Below are 25,231 nucleotides of genomic sequence, written 5' to 3'. Positions count from 1 at the left end.
AATTATAGGAAGCCATGCTTTTGGTTACATTTTTTTATTTGTTACTTCGATAGAAACTTATTGATAGCTATTCATATTTAATTGTAATGTTTGTAATCAGTTCCATTTATATAAGAACGATTATAATTTTTTTTATTTGAGATTTGTTTTAAAATTAAAATAAGAATACGATACGAGCATTATAACTCAAATCAATTTGACATTCATTACTCGATCTGAATCAATGTCTGGTATGTCTAGGTCGTACTACACCAAACCTTAGGGCCACAAAGCAAGGCAGTCATCCTTATCATAAATTTATCATGGCTACGGTAGCACCACCACCATTGGTGAGAATATATGCTGATCACTGAAAATGCAGATAGGATAGCAGAAACCAGTGTGATTGCCTCATTGGGCATTGGCCCCTAAAACATTACAGCTTTGTATGTATAAAAATAATAGGAAAATATACATATTTGTTATTTTTATAATTAAGATCACAATCAATTTTTTATTTGTTAAGACAAAGTTTTCAACACAATGGGAAAACAAATAGACAAATTAATATAAATTAATTTGCTTCTGAATATTCTGATCCTTTTTTCCTTAAGCTTTTTCCTTTTCCTGTTCTTTTTCCTTCTTGGATGGAACACGACCATCGGTTCCTGCCATCATAGCATACTTGTCCTTCCTAGTCAAGTTAGTGCACTCGAACCCCAGTGTCCCAGCCAGCACCCTTTGTATGTAGTTTGCAACCTCGATGGCTGATTTTCCACCTTTGCAAGTGAGCTCCGTTGGCAGCTGGTTCAGGAAGGTGATCTCGTAGGTTGGCATTGGGTTCATGAAAACAAAGTAAGGATCCAACAGCTTGTGTCCCCGAACTGTTGTTCCGTGGAAAACTGTCTGTTTCGTGTTGATTGCGACCGGCACAATCCTGTCTGTCAGTTCAGCAAACAGTGCACTGAATCTCAATAGAAATGGCTCTCTGCAAGTAGTCCCTTCGGGACAAATTACCAAATCACCTTCCTCCAGGAGGCGCTTGATGTTAGCCGCATCTTTCTCTCTTTCCCTCGATAATGCAACAGCTCTAATGGGGGAAATAATCTCTGTGAATTTGCTAATACTATAAGTAACGCAACTAATCTTCCTGCCTAAGGCAACAGCTGTGACAACTGGGTCTAACACTGTTCTATGGTTGCAAACAAAGAGGACTCCGCTTTGGCCTTTCTTAGGTGCGGGTGGAGGGTTACCCTTAACAATTAGTTTGATTCCTAGGATTTTGTAGTTGTATCGAGCAATCCTCTCCGGCAAAGGGATGTTGAGGTAGACCCTGAGCAGGGAGAGGATGAAGCCTATAGGGAGCCATAGGAAGGTCAAGAGGGCAGCCACGGGGGTAGGTCTTTGGACCAAGCGACCTTCATGAAATATGATAGGGCTTAGAAGCTTGTTCCTTGGTAATGGATCGCACTTGCTTCTTGGCACCATGTATCCTTCCTGAGCATTTAAAAATTCAACGTATTATCATTGAATCAAATGTTACTATATATTTTAATGCGAAAACTTAGTTAATTTGACTCGATCAATTCATGAGAAGAGTCAATATCTTTATAGCAACATGTTGTCTTCGTGTACGACTTATTTTTTCTTATCAAGGCATTTAAAAAAGAGTAGGCTCCACGTGGGCAACAATACCAAATTTATGGCCAAAAGAAAATGAGTGGAGACGACTATACATTAAAACATCACGAGGATGGTGCTGCTGGAGAAATGAATGGTCAGAAGCAAAGAGGTGTTGAAATTTTTACTCTTTCACTTTTGTCAAATGAGGAACAAGATATAGAAACTATAGAGTGAAATACAAAGAGTGGGTAGTGCATGAAAAAGTGGTGCTGTTGAGTTGAAAATGGTCCTGGAAAATGTGACATAAATTAAATGCAATGCACCTTTATGCTTGATAATGTTTCACGAGTGATTAGTGCAACAAAATAATTAAAGAGAATGCCAGGGAAAAAAGGAGTTGTGTATTACCCTTTATTGCAGTTAAGAAACAATTCTTAAAGTTCAATTATGACAGTAAAAAAGAAAGAAATTTGGAAAAGAATTAGACGAGAAAAGGAATCAGGGAAAGGTTTAGTGAGAGTGATCACCTTGCATAATGACATGAAATCGTGGTCAGTTTCTCTGTCTCCCAGACCCAAATCTGGCAATTTCGTGCCAAATTCCTTCGAGATGGCAGCCCTTTTGTGTTCTCCGACGAGAACTCCTGGTTTAATGGTGAACCCAGTTGCCCTGCCTGATTTCGTCACCTCCAGCTCCGTTCCAATAACCTTGTCAGCTCCTAAAAATGTCTTGACAAACGGTTCCACCATGATCCTAGGACTCGCGGTGATAATATACCTCTTGCCGAAGGAGCTGAAAACCCTCCAGCTCTCAGGATGAACATCCTCAGCATAAAACTTGGGCAGGACAGACCTCGAAACGAGCTCGATGTCTTTCACTTTTAACCCCGCAAAGGTAATGAAAATGAAGGTGTTAATGGCCACAGATTCAGAGATGAACAAGTACGTAAAATACACAAACGGGACCGATGCTAAGAGAACAAGTGCTCTCACTAGGCTGCCAGCTTCCAGAGCAACCAGCATGAAATAAGGGAAAGCACTCCGTGACAAAAGAAGGGTGCCATCCAAGTCCGCAGTCACCGTCTGATTCGATCTTCCCTCGTTGCTGCATTTTGAAATTGGTTCGAAACGACGGTGAGCCCCCATGACCATGGAAACTAGAGAGGAAGGAGGAGGTGAAACTTTCTATAATTTACGTGCAACTTATGAAGAGAGAGATAGATGGCAATTGGCAGTTGGCAATTGGCAATTGGCAATGATGCTATATATGTAGCAGGCAAAAAATACCATGGGCTTGATGCGGCAGAGAAGGGCAAAAAGCAGACGTTACTAATTAAATTTATTATAATTTTTTGAAAGTGATTAACGTTTATACAAAGACATATACTTTTCTATATTGGGTTTTTTTATTTTAATTATTTTTTGACGTATAAATTTGGGGGCAGTTGTGAAGAGGGGTCCGAGTAGTTGGAAGTCCATACCAACACCTACATTTTCATTCAATTAGCCTACATTTTAGTTCCCGGCCGCCGGCCACGCCGCTTTATTAAATCAGTAAAAAAGCCTCCCTTGGTATGTTCTTGGCTCGAAAAGGAACTTTCGGCTTCCAAAGATAGTTTCCAGGAACTAAATTTACTCTGGTTTCTCGTATATTTTCTCTAACTTCAACAAGCAAAACCCAAATTATTCTTACCTGTCTCATAGATTCAAAGACAAGTTTAGGGAAAAAAAAAATCCCCATTTGCTTAAACCCAAGAATGATTTATGCAAAGTCAAGTGATAGTGTACCAAATTTAGGTTGGAAAGTTAAGCTGTCTCTAAACTAAGTATTAATTAATGCTAATTGAATTGGTCCAATATATGATATCTTTCTTGATTTGCAATGAATTTGATGACTTACAATGTGGGTTTTTGGTATACTCCATGGTTGATTGAGGAGAGGCAGAAAGAAGGAAATGGGAAACATTAAATTCTTGTATGGATGGCATTGGTAGGGAGTGAGCGGAAAGTGACCAATAACTAGCATGTGGCTTTGATGATATGCAGTGTAAGAATAAAAGAAGGATATGGCTAGTTTAATTTCTGGGTGTAATACATTGAATTCGATAGATCTTAGGGGAAAAGAAAACAGCTGGATGGGGTGCTGCTTTTGAACAGTTGAGGCGGATGGAAGGTAGCTTTTTGAAGGGCTGATAAGATAAGATTTGGTTGACCTTAATCAATGCAATTACTATCCAATTGAGCATGGGAAAAGACTTGTAATGGGTACCTATTGACATCAACCGAAATCCCACCCTCTTCTTCCTTCCAATGGGTAGCATGCTTAAAGGGCTGATAAGATTTGCTTGACCTTAATCACTACCGTTACTACCCAATTGAGCATGGGAAAACACTTGTGTAATTAATTGGTTCTAATGGGTAGATATTGACATAAACCGAAATCCCACCCTCTTTTTCCTTCTCTTGCCTGATAAGAAAGAGGGGCTTACATTAAGAGCAATTAAAACCCACATTATTGGGTAAAACCCCATGTCAATTTGTTTTTTTTTTTTGGGAATTCAATTTGTATTTTTATTAAAGCATGATTTTGTTGTTGAAGGTTAGGAAACTTGTTGGGCTTTTGTTTTTCTTCCTTGCTACATTTATTAATCTGCTCCCAACGACTCCTGCAACCCCATGAATCATCCAAGAGGGCAGAACCAATTTGGGGAAAATTGGATTAATTAATTGGAAGTTTGGAACATTTTTAAAAAATCATGTTGTGGTTTCCCCAACAGTCATGGATAGAGAAGTAAATAAACATTTAATGCACTTTAAGATTTACCCCCTAGCAAAAAAAGGTAGCAATGAATAAAGGGGAAAAAAAATATCCAAACATATTAATTACATAACTGTTGCTCAATTATAATGCCTAGAATGCAATTAATCTAGTCTGCACCTTAAAATTCAAAAAAAAAAAAAGTAATCATTCAATTTTACTTTTTTTTTTGGCTCTTGTTGAAGTTTAGTTGAATTTGTATTCCCATTATAATTCTTTTACATTTAAAAGATATTTTATATAATAATATTATAATATAATATATATATATATATATATTGAGTGATTATATGTTATGAATTTTACATAAGTAAAAGATGAGACAAGTTTTGAACTTACAAATAAAGACTTTTTTTTACGTGATAGGTATGTTTTTTGATTATAAGGTTTTATATATAAGCAGGCCAATAAATTATTGTTTATATTTTGTAGCTAACATTTTCCATGAAGTTATGAGTAATAGCATGTTTCGTGTGTTGCCATTTCTTTCAATGTACCTATTCTTAGGAACAATGAATATTAACCAAATTACAAAATAAAGGTCAGAAACAGCCGTTCACATAGCAGGAGTCAATCTCAAAAGCCAAATAAAACCAAAAATAATATCCAAAGTCCAAAGAAATTGTCCTTCTAGAGCATGGTCATGCGTTTAGTTGGGGTTAAGCCAACTGACTGACTTAAAAATCAAGGATAAAATTAATTAATAAAATAAATATATACATAAATATATTCAATCTCGTTTTTTTTTTATTTAAATGTGATAATATTTATCAAAATCAAATATATATAATTTGGTATATTAATATATCGTACTACATAAAAACTAATGACCCGATGTGATACTGACCAACACGTGTTAACATAATTAAATAATTATGGTCGTAATCCTATAATGAAAAAGTGTTCTTTGAATTTAAAAAGCGAAAGCGAAAGAGTCAATTGGCTCAAAGTATAATTAATTTGGACTTACAAGAAGACTCTAAATTTAATTAATAAAAAAATTTTGGTCAAAAATACACATACAACTTACAATTAATCTTATGAGATTGCTTTTTTTTTTTTATTAATTATACACATTCAATCTTGTTTTCTTATTAAATGTCGTAATCATATTACTTAAGATTTTTTTTAAATGTTCAAATATATCATGTATATTTTGATATATTAATTTCTCATACTCCAATGAAAACAAACAATGACCAACGTGACGTTGATCAACATGTCTTACGTAATTATGATCATAATCTTGACGTGAAAAAAGTGATTTTTGAATTTAAAAAAGATTAAAGGGTTCGATTGGTCCAAAATATAATTAATTTGGACCGACAAATGAAAGCTAAATAGAGAGGTTTAGCACAACTAACAAAGCGGCCTAGTTGAGGAAAGGCCCTTTTCATTTTCTTTATCGAATTCTCACGAATAATGTTGATATTTGTTAAACCAATCTTTCTGTTTTGATCATTTAGGTACATACAAGTCACATTCTAAGCATCAATGAACCCCCTAATTTTAGTTGTAATGTCGCTCTATTAGGGGCATATCATGGGGTTACTTAAGGGCACCTGCCCTTCCATCATTAGGTCTTACCTAACTAATCGGCTTTCCAATACCCTTTTTTTTAATACAATTGATTACGTAATCCAAGCAACCGATTTGGTTCTAAGTTCTAACCCTTGGTTGCCCATAGTAATTCCCATTATCTCTAATCCTAGTTTTATTAATTTGTTCTTATCGTCCCGAAACCCACGAGTCGCGCATGACGACAATCATTTTATTAGTTTTTTTTTAAAATCAATTTTTACTTTTCAAGCATCAAATGTGTTATTGTAATAACAATATTATAAAAAAATTTTAAGAAATACTTTGAACTAATCTCATGTCTTCTAGTGACTGAGTAAAAAAAAATTATAAGTTAAATTTGTATTTTATTAAATTTCATTTACTTGATATTTTTACATTTTTATAAAAAAAAAATTATCGGCCAAATGAAATCTTAAAACGATCTAAAGAAATGCAAGAATCTCAAGTTCCTCAAGGGAACAAATTACACGTTCATACGTAATTATTTAAGCCTTAAATTAACTTTCATAAATCTGTTTATACATAAATTACATGTTAATTGAAAATTAAGTATAATTAAATTAAATTTCCATGATAAAAAAGGGCAATTTTTACTCAAAACTTTTGAAATAGTCCTTTGACTATATATTCTTTTTGAGTTTATTGTAAAAAAAGAGAGTCAATTCAATTTGATAGCAATAAACACCATTTCTTCTTCTGCTAAGTTATTTTCCTCGTACTTTATTGGAAAGGAAAGTAGTCAGTTCAATATAATATTATAAGGATGCACATCAAACCCTTAATTGTTTTGATAATTACATAATTTATTTCATACAAAATCTAAGGCTAATTACCTATAAATAAATTAATGATTATCAGTCATTTTCCTTAAGCGATCAAGAAAATCTTTTTCTTAGAGAGAAAACCACTAAGAGATCGATAATCAATTAAAATATGTTTAACAAATTTGAGTACTTGATACTAATAGCAACAAACCAGCCCACAAGGAGGCAACCTGACCATGGCCCGATGTTGCATTGGCTTGTCATAGAGATCTTAGTTATAATGCAAAGCCCAAAAACCTTTGAATGTTTTGGGTTAAAAATGGCATAAATTAAAAAAAAAAAATTAAACTCTCAAATTTACCTTGAATTATAATAGATTTCGAGAAATGCATCTTTTATGTATTCTTGGATCTTGGTCAACATGTCACAAGCCTGATACAACACACCTTGTGACCCTAGGTCACAAGCAAATTATGATGTATGATGTTTCAATATGTGCCCATGATAAAATGTCTTAACATACCTGACCACTACATCATCAGATTCCAGTGCAGCTGCAATTGATGTCAGGACTAATTCCTATATGATATCCCAAAGCACAGAAGAGAAGCACACGCTGCTGCAGCAAAGATCAGAAGAGGAACACAAAGCTGCTGGTGTCTTCAACAGGATTCAAATGAAGCTGAGTTTGGAGGGGAATGCAATAGCACAAAGCTATCTTGACAGATTCAAGTGCAGCTAGCCGAGATACACTGAAGTGGACAGATTCAAATGCAGCAGATAAGGAAGCTTTATCTCAAAGCTGAATTCAGGTTAATCCAATGTTTATATGATCTTTAATCCAAGTATTTTAAACATGTAAACTCCTCTTAACTTCCTCTCTTGGAGAACTCAAAATTTAAGTCTCTCCTTATTGGCTGCAAACTACTTGGTTATGTCTCCCAACCCTCCTGCTATGAAAGTCCAGCTTTGCCTCCAATACCCTTTGCCCGTTTTTTCTTGTTGAGGGGTTTGGGAAAGGAAACAAGAACTCAGCCCTATACGTTTGTTAGAAACTCAGCCTATATGACAGTCATACATAGAGTGATAGAGTAAATTGTTCCAAACAAAAATTTATTTAGAATAGAAAGTGGTAAATTTTCCATACTTAAAATAACGTTTTAGTGGGTGAAAGACACCGATCAATACATTCAGAAAGAGAAAACCAGTGATAGATAAAGTTCACTGGCATGGAATTATCACTACTGATAGGCGCCAGCCTTGACCCTTAATTGACCATATACATCCAGGGAAAGATCAGAAAGATCAGAGGAGGAGAAAAGGAAAATGGAGAGGAACACATCATCATAAGACTGAATAGTTCACTTTATCAAGCACTGTTTTTCATGATCAATCGCTTATTTGGACTTGAAGAGGACGGCCCTGATCACTATTTGGTGGTACAAAGCTGCCAAGGCTGCTCCAATGAAAGGTCCTACCCAGAATATCCACTGCATCCAAAGAGGATTTAAACAAGATAAATTTTGGTTTCTTGTACAGTATATCTGGTTCTTGAACTGGTAAAAATCAAAGAAAAGATGGGGAAGTTTGGAAGACTTACATGGTCGGCCCATGCTTGTTCCTTGTTGTAAATAAGAGCTGCGCCAAGGCTCCTAGCTGGATTAATGCCTGTTCCTGTAATGGGAATTGTTGCCAAGTGTACCAGGAACACTGCGAACCCAATAGGCAGCGGTGCCAAGATCTGATATTCATTCAAATCAATGAAAACCAAGTCATAAAATGGCAACAATATGAAGAAACAACAATTTGAACTGGAAAGGAAAGCTAAATAAACTGTAGTTTTGCTTACAGGAACATGGGAGTCTCGGGCATTGCGCTTTGCATCGGTGGCAGAGAAGACAGTATAGACAAGAACAAACGTACCAACAATCTCAGCTCCAAGGCCACTAGTCTTGCTATATCCTGAGCTAACCGTGTTTGCACCACCGCCTAGCCTTTCGTACGGGGTCTTTTGGAAGCTTTTTACAACAGCAGCGCCACATATCGCCCCAAGACATTGCATTATCATGTAAAACACCGCCCTGGTCAGCGACAACTTCCTGGCTAAAAACAGCCCGAAAGTCACTGCTGGGTTAATGTGACCCCCTGCACCACCAGCCGTCAGAAAAACACAGTTAGTCCTTATCCATATTGAAAACTACTAATTTTCTTCCAAGGTTTTCAATTTATGTCTATCAACGTACCTGAAATGCCAGCAGTGCAGTAGACAAGAGCAAAGATCATGCCACCAAAAGCCCAAGCAATGCCCTGAATACCTACAGTTGAACACTTGCTTGAAGATTTGACAACTCCCATCACAGTTAAAACTGTGATGTAAAGAAACAAGAAAGTGGCCACGAATTCTGCTATGCCAGCCCTGTAAAAGGACCATGAGGATAACTCGCCAGGCTCAAAAATCGGTGCTGAAGGTGGATCATTGTAGTCCTTGACATCTTGGCTTTGAGCAGCTGTTCCTATAGGCTGCCTCTCCCTGTACTTATTTGCACCCAACCTCACATCTTCGTTTTGTCCTTCCATTTTCTAGCTCAGTGAAAGAAACTGAAGATGTTGTTTCACTTCTCTCTATGCTACTCTTTTATTCCTCCAGGCTTCGAAAATGGATCAAGCAATGCACTCTCGAATCATGGGCATAGCTTGGAAGTGAGGGGGTGGGGTATTTGTAGCGTGACTTTGGGACAAAGATTGAGGGATGTGTAAGCTGAATTCTTTTGGTGTTTTCTCATTCATTGAGCGGAGAAAAGAAACTGTTCACTGTGGTGACATGTGACCGACCACTCCATACTCGCGCACCTTAAAAAAGTTGCCTCTTTGCTGGATATCATGGAAAGATTTTGGCTGTCCTTGTCTTTCTCAGGGAGTAATTTTCACTTCCCTTCAACATGGACCTTGCATTTATTCTTAACTTTTAATAAAAGTCTGAACCCGTTTCTTCCAAGGACTGTCAGACAAATTTGATAGAATCAACCACTCAAGATTTGAAATGATTTTGGTTCTCAGGCCTGGACACGAGATGCACATTTTTACTACTATTCTTGTCTGTAATCAAGTCTACTTGCTTAATTAGCAAATCCAAATGCATGATTAGGTGATGATTCTTGAATGAACTAGATAAATTTTGGGATTGATTCTTCCTTGTCAACTGCTTTAAACATGTAAAAACATAAAGTTACTAATAAAATGTGTACATGAAAAGCAATAGCATGGCAGCAAATTGTTCTGTGAAGCAAACCGCATAATCCACAGTCCAAGGAAATGAGAAGTTGTAGGCTGTAGCATGGGCGGCCATGGATACGGATAAGCGAGCTAATTCATTTCACCAGCAATATTTAAACTAGATTACTACAAGAACACAAAGAAAAACTACACCACCACAGCCAATGTTTTCATGGCCCTATAAATGGAGACAATACTTTTCATTATCTAATTCGATTAAGTAAGATTAGACTATCTTATAATTAAGTTCGAATGATAAAATTATTATTCGTTATGCATTTTGAAAAAAAATTTAAATAATAATTTAAATATATAATCGAATAATTATAGAGTTCATATATTAAAAGATAATGAATATCATCTCTTTCTAGAAACCATTCTTAACCAAAAAAAATGTTAGTGGTGGAACTTTAGAGGAAATAGGATTTAACAATCAGAAAATGAAACTCCACAGCCACAAAGATTGGGTGTTCTTTTTGTTCTATAATATACTTAGCAACTATGAATTACTTACAATAAGCAAATGCACTTTTTCAGAACTTAATAATTGGTGATGATGTCTTCAAATTTGGTCCAACCTAATCGTAGCAATAAAAAAGTGCTTTTACCCTTATTTTGTTTTTCTTCCACTGGTCCTGAGCCTGCAGCCATAGGACCGACCTATTCCAAAAGGTGTATCATGGTTTGAAAAATGTGGGCGGTGGGGGCCCTGCTTTGCCACTGTTTTGATTGAATCAGAGCCACATGATCAGAGACACCAAATACTAGCCACCAAATTCATCATCGTGACCGACCGACTTTTCCCGCCCTGATCTAGAGTTAATATAAAATTCATGTACGTCACCTACGCTAGGCTAGCTTAAAGGGCTGAGTGATCCAAGCAGTGGCATTGGGTTCAACTTGCAAGAGAGACCCATTGTCAAAGGCTTTGTCTGCTTAATTTCTTTGTGTGTCTCTTGGGTAAGGTGTTAATGGGTTGGGCTTGTTGTTTGTATTAATTCTTTCGAGCTATAAATTTTCCGAAAGAGTTCTTTTCCGGGCTTGGATTTGTCAGTTTTCTTATTTATCGACTATGGAAAGTACTTGCGGGCTTGTACTTTCTACAGAAAATGCAACTTTGCTGAGCTTTGGGGGGTGTTTCCCTCATTGAATATCCTGTTCTGACTGACTTGCAACAACCGCTTCAATGTCGATTTCTTACTTTCCTAGGAATCTCTTTTTCCGGGACTAGCTAGGAAATGGAACATCCAGGAGGGACTCTCTAGCCAGAAACTTCAACATGTCGAAGCTGACATGTTCTTGATACCTATTTCCTTCACCACTGTCTATATGTTCTATATTAATCCTTCAGGATTGGTTTCCTAATTGCATAATCCAAATGTACTGCAGGAGGCTTCCTTTTCGTTTAGTTCTGACTTGATAGGCCAAACTTGTCTACTACTGCCACTCATTGCAGAGAAGCAGGAACCTGGAAGTTCAAGGAATAATCTCAACCAGTAAGGGAAATGCTATAATAAATCAAAACCAGGAAAAGACCAGGTCAAAACAGGGCTGGGAAACTTTGGGCTGCCTTCTGTCAAGATATGTCATAAAAAAACAGCCCTTTGGTGTGTCTCACGCCTCCAACGTGCTTCACTTGGAAACACAGTTTTGCTTTATCCCGCTGTCTCTCAAGATAAAGTGAAAAGAAGTTCGTCGACGTCTTGTATATGCACCATACCAACGCAATTCCACATCAAACCTTTCACAGGATGGTAATAATTGAAGAAAATGGTGGAGAACAAAGGGTGCCTAGGGATCACCTTTGATTGGGTGGAGAATAAAGGGTTTTTGGTTTTTGTAAATATGGGAGTTTTGAATTTTGTGTTCTTGAATTTTTTGATTGGTGCAGCAAGAGAAGGAAACGGGCACGCTGGTTATGTTCCTTGTCTTACTGACTTTTTCTTTGCTTTTAATTTTTTGGGCTGGTGGGGACGTACGTGTTGGCTAAAGGGCTATCTGTAAGTACTTAGGTCAATGGTTTAAAAGGCAGGGTTGGGTGCTGGTGCTTTTGTCTACCAGTATGTGATCCGAGGGTTAAGACTGCTCTTTCTAGTCTTTGACCCTCCTTTGTTTGTTCATGGACATCCTTTCTTTATGAATGAACTCTAACTTTAAAAAAAAAAAAATAATTGAAGAAAATGTAACATCCCGCTCTTTCCATGATAAATGTGCACAACGGTTAAGCCAATAGACAAAAGTTTAACTTTAAGAGGTTGAGATATATATATATGAGTTCATGTATTGATGAAATTAAAGATATGTCTATATCTATGAAGGATGACTATGTAATGTATGAGCATGTGAAAGCTCAAAATGATGTTGTGTATATATTTGACACATGAATGATATGGTGCATTGTCTGGCACCTAGACGAATATGATGTTTAAGTAAATTATGCAAAGTGTGATTGATAAACTATGCAACATAGTGTATAATTGAGAAATTGAACTATATGATGAGTATGTGTGTCGATTATTGGGTGAATTTTAATGAATTTAGATCAATAGGTAAGTCGGAAAAGAAATGGGAGTTTGAAATTTGAGCTAGGAAGACTTTAAGTGTTGAAAAGTGCATTCTGGACAAAAAGTATCGATACTTAGGTTCCATGTATCAATACAATGAAGGCAGGAAGAACACAAGAGCGGTATTTTGGGAATATGTATCAATACATCACCTAATATATAGATGGATTTGAAGAACATAATAGTGAAGGTGATTTCTATCAATACATTGTCCAAATGTATCGATAGATTTGGGGCAAAGAGCATTCTATTTAAAAAATATCTATACAATGCCTCGTGTATCAATAGATTTGAGGGTGATTCAAAGAAATGTATCGATACAATGTCTCATCTATCGATAGAATTAAAGGGAACATTGGAGATGTATTGATATATTCTCAAATGTATCGATACGTGCATGCAGGTTGGCAAAAAAATAAAAGGCATTGGGCAGCACGCCTATTTGCCAAAACACTAAAAAACAAGCCCTCTTCCCTTGCTCTCAAAACCAATGTCCAATATTTGGATTTGAAGCTTGAAGGAAGGCATTTTAAGCCTAGAAAACCAATCTACAGGTAAGATTAAAGCTTTTCACCGATTGGTTTTCAATTTAAATGGTTTAATAATTAGAAATATTGTTTTCCAGATTTGGTGGAAGTTGTGATTGGAAGTTGCTGGAAAATTTGGGAGTGAAGTGAGCCAAATCAACAACTAAGGTAAGATTTGAACCATTTATGAAAAAATTATGAAGATTTGAAATTGTTGGTGTGGAAGGCAATATTTTGAAAAGCTGGGAATGCCTTGAAAGCTAGGAATTTGTCTAGAAATAAAGAATTGTGGTACAAATGTTGATAATCTTGCATTGTTGAATGCTAGGCTATAAATGGGAGTGAGAATTCTGCCCATTTCCTAAGTGGTGTGATCGACTAAGTTGGAGTTAAGGCATCGGTGAACAGCAGGCATTGAATTGATCTGTGAGAGTGCCTAATTGTCGAGGTGAATGGGGCTTTACGGTTAAATGCATGTGGATGCATTTCGTATAATGATATGCATTCCCATAGTACATTGAGTAATGTGTTTAGGCCTAGATGAACATGCCGAGGCTAGAGAACAATTGTATATATATCTGTATATATGCCATTGTATAGGGAAGCATAAACTGGTAATTAATTCGATGTGCTTGTACTTTGATGAATATGACTAAGTCAGAACGATTATGTTATGTGATGATATTCACATATGTTACATTGTGAGCCACATGGTGGCATTATGATTGAATATGAGTATATGAGAAATGTTTAATGAGAAAATTATTGTGATATGCACATTGTCTTATAAGGTGAAATGGCCTAAGTAGGCGAATTACGTTTGTATACAAGGTTAAGGAAGTTGATTTTAATGTATGAATTATAGGGGTAATGATGGCCCATAATTTGATATGTTCCACCCGATGAATGAGTTCCAGATGTTGATATGAATTGAGAGTTGAGTGGCATCTTCCTCATGATTATATGTGCCTGCAAGGATAATGGTAAATGGGGGCGATGGTTTAATCTCGCCTGTGATTCTCACTTGCAGTGCTTTGATGCCACTTGTCGAGAGACTACTTCGGGCAATGACTACATACCTGATGCCATATATCGGGAGACTACTTCGGGTGATGATTATGCATTTGATATCATATGTTGGGAAATTATTTCGGATGATGACTATATACTTGATGCCATCCGTTAGGAAATTACTTCAGATGATGATTTAATTCTCGGCCCATTACTTTGGCACGTGCGTGAGTTGTATTTGATGCCACTCGTCAAGAAACTGCTTTGGGTGATGATTATATGCTACCATCCGTTGGGAGATTATTCTTGATGAGGCTTGAATTGATTCCGTCGATTGGCCACCGTGTGTGATTTTATGCGTTCGAGGAAAGAGCACTCGCTAAATGTGAGGTTTATTAAATGATGGCTTAAGGTAAGCCTTGCATTATAGAGCTCGACTTGGAGACATAGTATTGATTATTCATTGAAAATGAGTATGCCGTTGAGGTTCAGTCTGGCAAGGTAAGATTGGTATAAGGTGCACGTCGGATGTTGGCACGACCTTCACACTTGTATTTGGAAATGTTCAATGAATAACGGTGTAAGTTTTATGTAAAAAATGTGTCTCTATTATTGTCATATAATGTGTTATATTATGTTACGTTTAGCATCCCCATTTCACTAAATATTGGAATGATTCACCCCTTTTTGTATACCATGTGCATTTAAGTGACGCCACTGATTTCATGTGATTTAGCATCATCTTTGGACAGACGAAATTTTAACACTCGGTAAGTATTCTCCTAATTTGTCTACTACGTTGAGTCCAAATCATGAAATGCTTCCGTGCTCTGATTGTAAAAAAAAAAAAATTGTACTAAAGATATTGTAGACATTGAGTGCCGTGTGTTATTATATAAAAAAAGTTATATGGTACAAATCCAGTTGACAACCCATGTATGGTCCTATGAACGTTGTAAAATTTGAATTCATCTAAGTAATGAATTGTGTTGCTTGTGATACGGGGGATTGAATATTGTACAAGTGAATCTTAAGGTTTACTCGAGTCTCGCGAACATTGCCTGCCAAGCTCATGCGTACTGGTCACAACTCTCCGATTTGAGTCATGACAGAAAATGTATTCTAGTTTTGTTAGGATAGTCTTGAATTGTGATTTAATTAGGATTGTTTAATTCTAATTAAATTAGTATACCTTATAAAATAGTCTTTAAATCTAGTTAGATTATAATAACAATTCTTAATTCTATTAGGATAAGATTCCTAATTATATTAGGATAAGGTTATTGTATTTGATACTATAAAAGGACCCTATGGGTTAAAGAATAATTATCACCTAGATTTAGAGAGAGTGATTTAGGTGTACGTGGGATAAGGGTTATGAGTTTGAGACTGTTTCTTGTAATCTCCTGATTTTTTTCTTAGTGGATTTTTCTCTGTTGCTGTGCCGTGGACGTAGGTCATCAAAAGACCGAACCATGTAAATTCTTGTGTCTTTGTGGGTGTGCTTGAGTTCTTTCTTTATTCTATTGATTTGGTTAGATCTTGGGCAATTCTTTAGAGATAATTCCGCAATTTCCCAACAAACTGGTATCAGAGCTTCAAGTTCTTGGGTCAATCTGAATCTCGCTATGGCAACTTCGTCGACCAAGTATGAGATTGAAAAGTTTAATGGAAGAAACGATTTCAGCCTGTGGCGTGTTAAGATGCGCGCATTGCTAGTGCAACAAGGACTGTTGAAGGCACTGAAGGGAAAAGAGCATCTTCCCTCGAATTTATCTGATGGTGAGAAAGATGACCTTATGGAAAAAGCACATAGTGCTATTCTCCTTGCTTTGTCTGATGAGGTGCTAAGAGAAGTCACGGATGAAGAATCTGCTGCTGCAGTGTGGTTTAAACTCGAAAGTATTTATATGACCAAGTCCCTGACGAATCGGCTTTATATGAAGCAACGATTGTATACTCTCAAGATGAGTGAAGGTACGTCCGTTAATACCCACATTGATGAATTTAATAGAGTTATTCTTGATTTAAAGAATATCGATGTTAAAATTGAGGATGAGGACCTAGCCCTAATTCTTTTATGTTCTTTGCCTCCATCGTATGAAAATTTCGTGGATACTATGCTTTACGGCCGAGACACTCTCACTTTCGAGGATGTAAGGGCATCTTTAAATTCCAAGGAATTAAAGAAGAAAGTTGGTGGTATTCGGAATGAAAATCAAGCAGAAGGTTTGGTTGTAAATAGAGGTAGAGGTAAAGAGAAAGGCTTAGACAGAAAAGGTAAATCTAGAGCAAAAGGGAAAACTTGCTGGAATTGTGGTCAGAAAGGGCATTTTCGTCAAGACTGTATCAAATTCAAGGATGATGAAAAGTTTAATAAGTCTGAGAATACTGCAAACGTGGTTGGAGATGACTTTGATACTTTTGAGGAAACTGATAATGTTCTTGCAATTACTAATTGTAACCTGATGGATACATGGATCTTGGATTCGGCTTGTTGCTTTCATATATGTCCTAGGCGTGATTGGTTTACAACTTATCAATCTGTTAATATGGGCACTGTACAATTAGGAGATGATTTCTCTCTCTCAGTTGTTGGAATTGGCACAATTAGAATCAAGATGTTTGATGGTATGGTAAGAACACTTGAGGTAAAACATGTCCCTGACATGAAAAAGAATTTAATATCCTTGAGTTTGTTAGATAAGAAGGGCTACAAATATAGTGGCCAAGATGGTGTCTTGAATGTATCTAAAGGAGCCTTAACTATCATGAAGGGCAAGTTATCCGGTGACCTTTATTGTCTAGTGGGAAACACGGTCATTGAAACTGTTTCTGTGGTCTCATCTAATGATCCTGAAGATGATGTAACACGTTTATGGAATATGAGATTTGGTCATATGAGCGAGAGAGGGATTAGAAAACTAAGTAAGCATAGTTTGCTGTGTGGTCAAAAGAGTGGAAAGCTAGATTTCTGTGAGCAACGTAGAGTGAAATTTAGCACTAAAACTCATCAAACCAGGGGTACAGTAAACTACATCTATTTAGATTTGTGGGATCCTTCTCCGGTGGTATCAAAAGGTGGATCATTATACATGTGGATCTTTATTGATGATTTTTCAAGAAAGGTGTGGACGTATCTTCTAAAGGCTATGAGTGAAGTGTTAACCACCTTTTTGCATTGGAAGGTATTGATCGAGAAGCAGACTAAGAAAAGGATCGAGAGCTTTCGAACAAACAAAGGTTTGAAATTTTGCAAAGGTGAGTTTGGTCTATTCTACAAGAATGAGAAAATCGTTAGACATCGCACTGTCGACAAAACACCATATCAAAACGATATTGTAGAATTGATGAAGAAAACACTTTTGGAGAGAGCAAAATACGTGTTCTCAAATGTTGGCCTAACCAAAGTATTTTGGACAGAAGCTATCAACAAGGCTTGTTACTTGGTAAATCGGTCTCCATCAACTGCAATTGAATTTAAGACTCCCAAGGAAGTTTGGTCTGGTAAGCCTGCTGATTATTTTATATTGAGAGTATTTGGTTGTCCTGTTCATGTTCATGTGAGTGATGGTAAACTTGAGTTGAGGGCGACAGAGTGCATATTCCTAGGCTATGCATATGGGGTGAAGGGTTATTGGTTGTGGTGTACTGATTGTAAGTTCCCCAAGTTTATGGTGAGTCGGGATGTTACCTTTGACAAGTCTGCATTACTTTGTGGGATAAAGTCTAGAATTGCAAACACATCAGACCAAGAAGTTGGCAAGCAGGTGGAGCTTGAAATCAATGCTCTTGTGACAGTGCGAGATGATAGTGAAATCCAGAAAGAATTGCAAGAGGTACAAGAATTGGTATCTCAACGAAGCATTACTTGTATTGATGGTGATTTTGATTCTTATGTTTTATTTGTGGAAGTAGAGATTGAAGAGCCTTACTTTTATCATGAGAAAATTATATATGTCGAGTCTTCTAAGAAGATTGAGTCTCTACACTGGGATCAAACATGGGAGCTTGTGAAAACACCTAAAGTTACTATTGAAGTTGGCTTAGTGTGTGAAGGAGGTGCAAACATTAGTCGTAATGTGGTTGGCTTCTCCAAATCAGATTTTGCTGGTGATCTAGATAGTAGAAGATCTCAAACGGGGTATGTGTTCACTCTCTCAGGATCTGCAATCAGTTGGAAAGCAGTTCTTCAATCAACCTTTGCTTTGTCTACAACTGAAGCTGAATATATGGCTGTGACCGAGGCAGTGAAGGAGGCTTTGTGGCTTAAAGGCTTGGTTAGTGATCTTGGTTTTGAACAAACACAAACAGTTGTGTTTTGTGATAGTCAAAGTGCTATACATTTGACTAAAAATCAGATGTTTCATGAGAGAACCAAACACATCCAAGTCAAGTGTAACTTCGTTCGAGAGATTATTTCTAAAGGTGAGATTGTAGTAAAGAAAATAGCTACAGATGAAAATCCGGCAGATATGCTAACTAAGTCAGTTTCTGGGATAAAGTTCAAGCATTGCTTGGACTTGATCGGTGTTCGTAGTGCTTGAGGCCCATTGGGGCAGTGGCGGTGTCGACAGAGATTGGTTCGTAAGGTGGAGCTTGGTGAATTCAAGCCTAAGGTGGAGAATTGTTAGGATAGTCTTGAATTGTGATTTAATTAGGATTGTTTAATTCTAATTAAATTAGTATACCTTATAAATAGTCTTTAAATCTAGTTAGATTAGAATAACAATTTCTAATTCTATTAGGATAAGATTCCTAATTAAATTAGGATAAGGTTATTGTATTTGATACTATAAAAGGACCCTATGGGTTAAAGAATAATTATCACCTGGATTTAGAGAGAGTGATTTAGGGGTACGTGGGATAAGGGTTATGAGTTTGAGACTGTTCTTGTAATCTCCTGATTTTCTCTTAGTGAATTTTCTCTGTTGCTGTGCCGTGGACGTAGGTCATCAAAAGACCGAACCACGTAAATTCTTGTGTTCTTGTGGGTGTGCTTGATTTCTTTCTTTCTTTATTCTATTGATTGGGTTAGATCTTAGACAATTCTTTAGAGATAATTCCACAATTTCCCAACAAGTTTAATCTTCATTTAGTATCTCGCTGTTTTCTATAGTGCAAAATCCAAGTTTTAAACCCATTTTATCAATAGAAATTTCAATTATTTGGTAAGACTAGGATGATCCTTGAGATTTTATGCGGCCAGTCAGCTGTTCTGTTTTCACAAATGAACTTTTCTGATGTCCTATTTCCTTTACTGCTGGTAGGTAACATTCAAGGAATTTCCTTGACAGCATGAAGACAAAAATTTTCCCTATCTGGCGTTTCCATTATCTTTTGTAAAAGTTTAATCCATACGAGCTTTATGTTTGACTTTCCAACGTAAGGACCAAAAGATCAGACATTCTTAAATTACACGACTGCTTATATATTCCCTTCATGCATAAAAAAGAGAATACCAGTTAGCAAACCAATTAGGCATCATGAGAATTGAGAGAAATAGTTCAGACGACCAGGGCTGCAAAGCTGCTGCTGGAAACATGTTCTCCAAGCTTGGCTGTGTAGTAACCAATTGGATACGATATCACATTTACTTTTCCAGGGGTGCCTTGTTCATATCAGGTAAACTTCCTGAACTAAATATTGTCTTCCTTCACATTTGAAATTCGAGTTTCTATCAAATGGGGTTGAGTTATTTGTCTCTGGCCTTGTCATTCTGATAATTTCTAATGAGTTCCAGGTTTGGTTTTCAGCCATGGGTTGGCAGAACATGCTGTGATGTGCATCTTGACATCATACTTCATGGAGAATTGGAAGAAGACTGATTTAAGACAAGCTGCAGCAGTTGTAAATGTTGAAGAAGGCGCATCAACCATTATGGCTATCATCGTATCTTATATTTCTGATGCCTATTTTTGTCGTTTCAAAGTGATTGTTTACACCACAGCTCTGTGTATCATAGTAAGTGCAATCCAAAAAATCAAATCCTCTTATTTGGTTGTCAAATGTCAATCCGGAAAAGACCCTTTTTATAATGTTGTTGATTGGAAAATGGTTACTGGTTAAACCAAATCAAAAGGAGTATCACAAAATTCAAGGAAAAAAACAAGAGAATATGCAGTGGAAAATCCCAAGTAAACAACATATTGCAGAAAAGATATGGCTACTATGCAATGGGGAAACTTTGGGGCAGCGTGAATGAATATGGTGTGAATATTGCCAGGCCTAATCCTTGAAACATCATTGAAAAAACCACTAAGATGGAGGTTACATCAATCAAATATGCCAAATATTGATTAGGGGTGTCACTGTCATTCTATTATTTCTCATCATTCCGTAGTCCTTAGTTAGAAGAATCTTTGCCTGTATTTGTTCACAGCATTTTTCCTGCAGGGATTGCTGCTGCTGGGGGTCTCCACCTGGATTTCTCCAGAAGTAGATGTTCGATTATTGTACCCGGTGGTGATACTTTTAGCAGTGGGCAAAGCAGGAAGAGATCATCCTTTAAAAGCATTTATTGTTGATCAGTTAACTGACAGCAAACCAAACCAAGCAATAGATAAGGAACAAGTTGAGGCCCGCAAAAATTTTTGGTGGCGTGTTGCTTGGTCTCTAGGTCTTGTAGCTTCGTTTTGTTTATCCACGAGTTCTTTGAGATGTAGCTTCTTTACTTCAGCATTGGTGATGGCTGTAGCTTATCTGTGGTTCTTGTCTGGCATCAATTTTTACTGCTACAAGAAACTAGAGGGAAGTCCCCTTACTGTCGTTTATAAAGTTTTTAAAGCAGCTGTTTTGAAAAGGCACCTGGCTTACCCCACTTCAGCTAATGGTTACTTCAAGAACGATCGTGATCAACTACTCTTGTGGCCCATTGTTCCATTTTTCAGGTAAGGATCCTCTTTGGAGTCTCTACATCAACTATGTAAATGTGACATTGTCCGTATGGATTGATGCTGATGTGGCTTTTCGTGGTTGGCAGGTGGCTAGACAAAGCTTCTATTGTAGAATCATCATCGTGTCAGCTAAAATTAGAGGAACAGGAAATTACAGGGAGGCTTTGCTCAGCGGTACAAGTGAAGCAAGTGAAATGCCTTTTAACACTAGTTCCTATTTGGACAACCTTTGCTGTTTATGGTCTGGTAGAGGCGACAGGAAGAACTTTCTTCGTCGCACAAGCCAACGATATGGATGACAACATCGGCAGCCTCTCCGTTGTTTGCCTTTTCCTTACACTCAAATCCTTTGTAAGCTTTCTTGTTTCATTCCTTCTCCAGTTACTTATCCCAAAGTGGCTGAGCGGAGCAAAGAGGCAGTGCATTATACTTGTAAGAATCGGTCTTGGGATGGTTTTTTCTATTTTCAGCTGCATAGCTGCCTGGCAAGTTGAGGTTCACAGAATGAATTTAATCAAGGAAGAAAAATTCAGTGACCAATACACCAGATTAACCATTACAATAACCATCTTCTGGTTAGCTCCACAGTTCACACTGCTGGGATTAATGGGTGGATTTGCTGAAGATGGGATCAGGGATTTGATTTACAATTACCATGTAGCTGATCAATCCAAGAAACTTCACGATTCATCATTCAGGGATTGTACATTGGCTATTGGAAATTTCCTCAACATACTGTTTGCTTTTATCTTCAGAGCATGGTTTCGTGACAACATAAACAATAGCCGCCTTGATAAGTATTTTCTAATGTTAGCCATGCTGACCATCGGAAACCTATGCCTCTATTTTCTTGCGGCTCTTGTCTGGTACAGAAAATTTTGGCCTGAGGAAGAAACTCAACAAGAAAAAGTGAAATTAAACCTAGATGTTACCTTGGAAGATGCTCTTACAGATTCAGTGACTGATAATTCCCTCTCTAATAATTTCTTCTACTGTACTATCATAAATAGACTAATATGAAGGCAGTCCCAACGTCTATAACTTAATATACAAGGAAGACCCAAAGATCTACCTCATTTAACCACATGTCAGCATTTAGAGTATTGGGTTGTGATTGGAGAGTGTTGTTCACTAGCCTGGAACACGACGTGGGCCTTTTGTCTTTTATTTTTTTAATACTTTGATCATTAGTCAATGATTGCTGTCTTTTGCTGCATAGAAAACTGAGGGTTGATCTCTCTTTTAATACTCACACACAAATTTGCTGTGTACATTATTGTCTCCTTTAGAGAATAAATATATATATATATATATATATATATATCTTATAAAATAAAATATACAAAAAAATATTTGGGCAGATATTTGTGGATTTCATCCAAATTTGAAGTAAAATAAATTTTCAATTTTTAATGAGACATGATTGGGATCACAAAGTGGATTAAATTTAAATTATTATAAAGGTATAAGATAAAAAAGTATTAATTAAAATTGAAGATCATTTAAAAAATTTCATCGTTAAAACTAAAAAAAATTAATAAATATAATTAATATTCATTTTATTTTGACTTTCAAAAAATATTCATTTTATTGTATCAATTATGTAGCTTATCAATAATTACTTTTAAAATATTATATTTTCTCAATATGAATTTGGTTTCACTATTAGAATCATGTAATTAACAAAATATGGTTATATCAACATTAGCATATATTAAAATATAAAAAAATCCAATGTTTAAAAAAATTATTTAAATAAAAAATTTTGCTTAATAAGAGATGAGAAAATATTTTGGAAAAATTATTTTTTAAAATAATTATCTTTAATTTATCATTATAAATATTATTTATAATATTTTTAAATTTAAAATTATTTCTCTTTAATAATTATTATTATTTTTATTTATAATATTATATAATTTAAAATTATTTTTAATAAAAAATTCAACATGCACACGAAGCGAGGCACCACTCTAGTTATTAGTAGTTATAAGTGGCTAGTTAGGGGAGCAAGCAGTCTGAAAAAACATCGGGAGCAAATGGAGTCATTGGAGCTCAGCTCAAAGTGGAAAAGCCCCCAAACCAGCCAACCTCAGCCCAAATTGGGGTGAAACAAGATGGCTCTAACTGAAAAAGCCCTGCATCGTAAATCTGAACTCTTAACAGGCTTTAAGGATACTCATCAAAGCTTTGTAATGGGTTTTCACTTGCAGGAAGTCAGATACGAGATCAGATCCAAAAACCCAAAGATTGATTAGGACAGTTCATCTATGCCATGGTCAGTTTAGAACAGGGCTGGTCCATCTTACCCACAAATTTCCAATTTTCCATACTCCCAAGAGCCTTGCCAGTATGTCCCATTGATGTATGGTGAACACAATTCAGATACTGCTACTTTTTCTTTTGCTTCTTTCTCTTCTAGTTTTCCGTTAAACCTTGTCTGCTGCAACAATATTAAACCCTGAAATTTTCAGGGGATACATTATTAAATTAATTGACCAGCCATCTGGAATTGTGAAAAGATGCCTGTGGTGGGAGAATCCCACTACGCAGTTTTCCTGTTGACTTTGCCAGGAATCTCTTTTACATATCCAAATCTTCAATGCAAGGTTTCGTGTGGGTTCCGTGATGTCTGCCACAAACTATCCAATCCATTCGTGCAATGAGGAAAGGAGGCAAATGATAGTGGAAAGAGAATTGGGCAGAAAAAGAAAAGCTGAGAGAAAAAAAATTGTAGATGGAAGAAATACACTTTGAACATGCAGTTCTTGTCATTCTTTTAGATAGAAGAAAACCATTTACTAGAAAACTAGAAAAGGACTTGCCATCAGGCATTCTTTTTTCAGTGCATTCCTCCTCTGATGTTAAGGAGATATCAGCTTCATTAGGGCTCCCATTATGTTTTCAGCACACTGGTTCACGTGCACATGCAGCAAATTGAAAGGTGTAGGCCATGAATGCCACTATTTGTTAAGCTTTAGTTTTGTTCCAAGGAACCATCAAAGCCCAAATTCATTCACATCCTGAACTATTTGGATTCCAAGGCAAATTCTTTTCCTTCCCTAAAGTTACATACTATATGTAGCAATATCTTAGAAAGGGAGTCAGAAATGAGCTGAAAGCAAGGCAAAAGAAAAAAGATAAAGCGAAGGAAAAGAGGTTTTCACGTGTAAAGGGGGGGAGGGAGGGAGGGAAGAAGACACTTTTCTTTTAATCTTTCTCCCTTTTGTAATTACGTCTTCAACTTTCAACTCCTCTCTACTCCATGCTTATAAAGTTTGAATACTCAATTTCCCTAGAAAACTTGGAAAAGACTAGTAGTGGAAAAAGGCTCATTGTTTTCCTCTAGCACTAGATATTGTTTTTTTCCCTTTCTTTGTAGACCATAGTGGCTGAAAGAATATGCCAGCCCCCGGAAACCAATCAGGCCCATGAAACACACTGTCTCCTGCCATTGGTTCATGTGTCTCACGAGCTTTATTATTTTTCCCACCCTGTGGAGCCATTACCAGTGCCAGGTCTCGCCAGAATTAAAAACTGTCCACAGAGGTATCCTTAAGGTCAAAAAGATGCCCACAAATTCGATGGTGCCTGTAATCCGAAGGACAAATCGTATTGGAAATAATCAATTGATTGGATTCCATCAAAGGGTCTTCCAAATATCTCAAGGATTCTGAAATAGCACCAGAAAAGTAAGGAGCTAAGGACTGATCTTTTCCTTTCTTTTCTTATCTTTCCAGGGCTTTCAGAGTTTTAACTAGGAGACAAACAGGCTGCGTTAAGTCCTGCATAAAAACATTGTCCTGGAAAAGTTCTTTGAGGGTACTTCAGATTAGTTCAAGTCAAGAGCTATGAACTTGAACTAGTTAAAGCCACTCCATCGATTTGTTTTTGTTCATTAGCCTAAATCTGGCATTTCATTTGTCAATCTGACAAGATTAAAAGCAATTGTAACAAAGATATCAAGCAAGAAAATGTTACCAGGAAGACAATGATTCACGTGGCCAGACCTTCGATTTTCTACACGTGGCAATACATGAAGGGATAAGACAAGGTGTGGGGTGGATGGAGGGGAGGGGGAGATGTGTGAAGAGGAGTGATTTGTTGGGCAGCTGTCTTGTGTCTTAGGACTGGGAGCACGTGACTAGCACGAGGGCCCCTCCTCTCGAATGTCTGTCTTCGATACCTCCAAATAC

At 36.7% G+C, this 25,231-nt stretch overlaps 3 protein-coding genes across 3 annotated transcripts; 1 reads left to right on the top strand and 2 right to left on the bottom strand.

The window, feature by feature from the left end:
- LOC18597581 (glycerol-3-phosphate 2-O-acyltransferase 6) lies at nt 344-2,901 on the bottom strand. The gene is made up of 2 exons (XM_007026707.2): nt 2,130-2,901; nt 344-1,476 (listed from the first exon to the last, which is right to left on the bottom strand). The coding sequence occupies exons 1-2, from the start codon at nt 2,751-2,753 to the stop codon at nt 589-591; spliced, it is 1,512 nt and encodes a 503-aa protein (XP_007026769.2). The 5' UTR covers nt 2,754-2,901; the 3' UTR covers nt 344-588.
- Nucleotides 7,861-9,341, bottom strand: LOC18597580 (probable aquaporin PIP1-4). Its single transcript, XM_007026706.2, has 4 exons — nt 9,008-9,341; nt 8,614-8,909; nt 8,365-8,505; nt 7,861-8,254 (listed from the first exon to the last, which is right to left on the bottom strand). Exons 1-4 carry the CDS (start codon nt 9,339-9,341, stop codon nt 8,162-8,164), a joined length of 864 nt encoding a protein of 287 aa, XP_007026768.1. The 3' UTR covers nt 7,861-8,161.
- LOC18597578 (protein NRT1/ PTR FAMILY 5.7) lies at nt 19,626-22,055 on the top strand. Its single transcript, XM_018120873.1, has 4 exons — nt 19,626-19,764; nt 19,883-20,103; nt 20,536-21,029; nt 21,122-22,055. The coding sequence occupies exons 1-4, from the start codon at nt 19,626-19,628 to the stop codon at nt 22,053-22,055; spliced, it is 1,788 nt and encodes a 595-aa protein (XP_017976362.1).

This window comes from Theobroma cacao, chromosome 5, assembly GCF_000208745.1.
Source record: "Theobroma cacao cultivar B97-61/B2 chromosome 5, Criollo_cocoa_genome_V2, whole genome shotgun sequence".
Lineage (NCBI taxonomy): Eukaryota > Viridiplantae > Streptophyta > Magnoliopsida > Malvales > Malvaceae > Theobroma > Theobroma cacao.
Note: the sequence above shows the minus strand (reverse complement) of the source record. Positions and strands in the feature narration are given on the sequence as shown.